At 45.5% G+C, this 4686-nt stretch overlaps 1 protein-coding gene across 1 annotated transcript; it reads right to left on the reverse strand.

The window, feature by feature from the left end:
• Positions 1–3260: 3260 nt before the first annotated feature.
• LOC108373488 (uncharacterized) lies at positions 3261–4076 on the reverse strand. The gene is made up of 3 exons (XM_017629383.1): positions 3956–4076; positions 3565–3911; positions 3261–3509 (listed from the first exon to the last, which is right to left on the reverse strand). Exons 1-3 carry the CDS (start codon positions 4074–4076, stop codon positions 3261–3263), a joined length of 717 nt encoding a protein of 238 aa, XP_017484872.1.
• Positions 4077–4686: the final 610 nt, after the last annotated feature.

Genomic DNA, 4686 nt, shown 5'->3' on the forward strand with positions numbered 1-4686 from the left:
AGTATAAATAGATAAAGAACTTTTAATTTGTTTTCCGCGGTAGACTTTTCGCTGGATTCGCCCATATGTATTTAGAAGCCGTATATTACTTTACTAATAATTTTGCAAGATGTTTATTTACAATATATTACAAACTCTAATAACAAATTCAAATGCTGGAATTACGTGGATTCGTTGATGCTGATGGATAAGTCTAAAGATGAAGCTGCTGCTCAGAACACGTCCCAAAAGTAAGAGACAAAGGAATATTAAAATGGCGGTGATTATCATCGATTGGGTTCTTAGACACTTCCTACAGCGTTGCACTTCTTGTGACATTCAGAAGCCGAGTTGCCACAGTACTCCCCTAAGTCCAGCGCAGGTTCAACGATAGCGAGGTGAAATAACAACATGTCGTTTTGGACGATTTAACTTACTGGACGCCATTGGGGGCTCTGGTAACACATTCCGAGCAGAATGGGCTTCAGGTAGTTGCAACGGCTCGTCGTCCTTTAAGATGTACTCCGGCTTCAGACTGTCGATTGAGATGGATGTTTCTCTGCCGTTGACGTTGATTTTGAAGTGCTTGTCTGACCTATCTACAACTTTGTAAGGGCCGGTGTACGGGTGTGATAAGGATGGTCTAATTGAATCGTTCCTGACGAATACATTCTTACAATTTCTCAAGTCAGGATGTATGAACACTTTGCCTCTCGTATGCCACGCTATGTCAGGTGCCCTTACCTGTCGCATAGATTTCGCAGTTCAACCACAACTTCTGATTCCGTGCTATTTGTTGCATTGTCGACAAAGAACTCTGAAGGAATGCGAAGAGTAGTCCCGTACACCAGCTCTGCAGGTGATGCTTGAGTATCAGGCTTGTACGTCGTACGCAGACCCAACAAAATGGTCGGTAAATATTCAACCCATCGCTCGTGGTTATGGCACAATATGGCCGCTTTCATTGTTCAATGCCATCTCTCTACCAACCCGTTGGACTGTGGGTGGTAAGGAGTGGTTTTAAGATGTGTTATTCCCAAGGTTCTCATGAGCTCAGCAAAAAGGGCGGACTGAAACTGACGTCCTTGGTCGGATGTTATTGCGCATGGAACTCCAAATCTAGATATCCGACTGTATGCTGATGAACCTTTGCACGTTGACATCGGACACACGCTTTAACAAACTCCCTGCTGTCTTTCTGAATGCCTGGCCATACGAATCGCTGCGTCATCAATCTCACTGTAGCGCGCGTACCAGGGTGACACAAATTGTGGGTAGATTCTAGTACTTTACGCCGGAAATTTTTCGTCACAAATGGTCGATTAGAATTCGTGGCACAATCGCAATATAGCTGCTTAGAAGAACCTGGAATTGTAAAAAGTTTCAGTTTAAGGGAGCTTTTCGAAGTATCGTGAAGCAGCTGCTGTAATTCTCCATCTGCTTTCTGGTCTTCCGCCAATTCGTTGTAGTTGATATGCGTAACTTCCAAGGACGAGATGCGGGATAGAAAATCAGCTGTGACATTATGTATCCCTTCGACATGGCTAATATCTGTCGTTATTTGGGAGATAAAGTCCAGTTGTCGCGCTTGCCGATCCGAAACTTTGTCCAGGTTTTTGCCTAAAGGCGAAGGTTATTGGCTTATGATCAGTATAGACGTGACAAACTCTACCTTCTAACATAAACCTAAAATGCCGCATGGCGAAATAAATCGCTGTTAACTCGCGATCGTAAGTGCTATAACGTAGCTGTGTTTTGTCGAACTTCCTTGAGAACAAACCCAGAGGCTCAAGAGCTCCGTTGACAACCTGGTGTAGTGCCGCACCGGCCGCACTGGCAGATGCATCTACCCAAAGCGATAGCTCTGCATTCTTTGACGGATGCGCGAGAAGGGCCGAATTCGCCAGCTGTTGCTTGCAATGCTCAAATGCAGATATCGTTTCATTTGACCAGTTGAGCGACGATCGGTCATTTTTGATGTTTCCCGGGCACATTGCTAGTATGCGTGTGGAATAAATCGTCGGTAAAAGTTTATTACCGCTAAAAATTTTCTCAAATCCTTCACCGTTGAAGGCCTCTAGAGCTTGCGTATGGCCTCGACGCGCTCTTGTAGGGGGCGAATACCTTGGGATGACACTAAATGCCCGAGGAAGGTTATTTGGTTACGACCGAATTCTGACTTTTACACGTTGATAGCTAAATTATATTGCTTAAGTTTTTCAAAGAGCTGACGTAGATGCGATCTGTGTTCATCTGGACTTGTTGACGCGATACAGATACATCCATATAAGCAAACACGAAGTCCCACCCGCGCACAACTTCGTGTATAAGCCGTTGAAAAGTTTTACCGCATTGCGCAAACCAAAGGTCATGTAGACAAATTCGAATAAACCGAAAGGTGTGGATATTGCAGTCTTGGGTATATCATCCGGGGGCACCGGCACCTGGTGAAAGGCTTTTTGCAAAACGACTTTCGAGAATATTGTCTTACCTCGCAAAATATTGGTAAAATCCTGCAAATAAGGTATCGTGTACCTATCCGGTACTGTGATGGCATTTAATGTCCTGTAGTCTCCGCAGGGGCGCCATCTGCCATCTGCCTTTCGCACCATGTGTAGAGGGCTGGCCCAACTGCTTCGTGACGGTCTACATACACCTAGTCTCATTAGGCTTTCAAACTCAGCGCGCGCTGCTTGTAGTTTATCCGCCGACAGGCCTCGGGGACGAGCGAAGATGGGTTGACCGCGAGTCTCAATGTAATGCACCACCGAAGAATTTGTGATAACGCCGGGCTGTGCACGTCGTGTTATTTCTGCAAATTCACCTAATAAATCCGCGAACGGAGACGAGGTGTCGAATGACTTGATTGATGAGCCTGTACCCGTAACTGCCTGGGCGACGGATTGCAAAGACGTGCTTTTATCAATGATTCGATTCCTTTTTAAATCTATGAGTAGGTCGAAATGCCTGATAAAGTCTGCGCCTATTATTCCACAAGTAACGTTGGCGATCAGGAACGTCCACACAAACTCGCGGCGTAGGCCCAGATTAACTTTCAACATAGCTTCTCCGTACACATTAATAGAGGTGCCATTTGCGGCAAACAGTTTCATAGTAGTTGGTTTATGCTTGACTGAACGTGAGCCTTTTGGTATCACAGACACATCGGCGCCGGTGTCTATTAAGAATTTCATATTAGTTGCAGTGTCTGATACCTTAAGGCGGAAACGGGCTGCTCCCAGTTGTTTGCCTGTACTGGTTGCAGGTTCAGCCGGGCAATATCATTGACCTGAATTCTTCCTTACGTAACCACAGGGCGTCCTACACTTGCGCGCATTGGCTCCAAACTCCCGATAATACCAGCAGCTTTCGTTGGGCGAGTTGCACCTAGCTCGTCGTCGCGGTGTCTCGAGGCGGCCTCGTGAACGTGAACGTCTTCGCGGATCATAGCCACGCGTTTGCAATGATTCGAAACGACGCGAGAGCTGCGCGATTTCTCGCTGAATGGCCTCCAAGGCTGACGAAGATTCCTGGCCTGAGTGGTGAACGGGGCGCAGTGGCGGTAGGTTTGTCTACTGAACTTACGGTGCGAAGGCCCATTGACTCTACAATTGCGTCCGCGATGACGCCTTTATCCACGGCGTTACCTTTCACTGCAATCACTGCTGCTTGTGCATGCGGCGGCAATCGTATGGCCCACAAATCCAACAGAACCGCTTCGCCCAGAGCATCGCCTGCGACTCGACGCATCTCGTTAAAAAGTTGACTAGGCTTCATATCGCCCAAAGGCATATCTGACAGAACCCGCTGCAAACGCCTTTGCTGGCTATCGGCAAAGTGTGAGGTTAACCTCGCCTTCACATACTCGTACCTATTTTGCTGGGGCACCGTGTCGATGATTGATCGAAGCTCTGCAGCCTGCTCGGTGGGACCTGAGCCATAACTATGTTAAACTTTTTCAAGTCTTGAGTTATACCTGAAGCTGCAAACCAAAATTCCAGCGACATAAAATACGACTCAATGTTAGTTGCGGTCATATTTGGTGAACTTATTCGTGGAGCTGCTGTTGCATCAACCCAGGCCTCGTCGTCCTCCATACTAGCCAATTTCACGCTCAGACAAATATGAAAACGATACTTCAGAAGGACCAGACGCAGGAGTGTCGTAACCTCCTGATCACGTCGGGGTCACCACTTTAGAAGCCGTATATTACTTTACTAATAATCTTGCAAGATGTTTATTTACAATATATTACAAACTCTAATAACAAATTCAAATGCTGGAATTACGTGGATTCGTTGATGCTGATGGATAAGTCTAAAGATGAAGCTGCTGCTCAGAACACGTCCCAAAAGTAAGAGACAAAGGAATATCAAAATAGCGGTGATTATCATCGATTGGGTTCCTAGCAACTTCCTACAGGGTTGCACTTCTTGTGACCTTCAGAAGCCGAGTTGCCACATGTATATCTAAGGAATCTTTCATCAAAGTGATTTACTGTAATAATGTAGTTAATTAATAATTAATATATTACTTCATTGTATTTAACAATTACTATTTCTAAAAATATATTGCACATAAAAGGCCTTAAAAGCAATTAATTTTGTGGCACTTTCATCTTATTTTCGGCATTTGAAGACCATTAGGCACATTTTGAAGTTTTGTTGTTGTTGTTGTTGTTGTAGCGGCTACAACAACCCCGCCCAG

This window comes from Rhagoletis zephyria, unplaced genomic scaffold, assembly GCF_001687245.7.
Source record: "Rhagoletis zephyria isolate East Lansing unplaced genomic scaffold, Rhagoletis_zephyria_1.1 Rzeph_scaffold_06746, whole genome shotgun sequence".
Lineage (NCBI taxonomy): Eukaryota > Metazoa > Arthropoda > Insecta > Diptera > Tephritidae > Rhagoletis > Rhagoletis zephyria.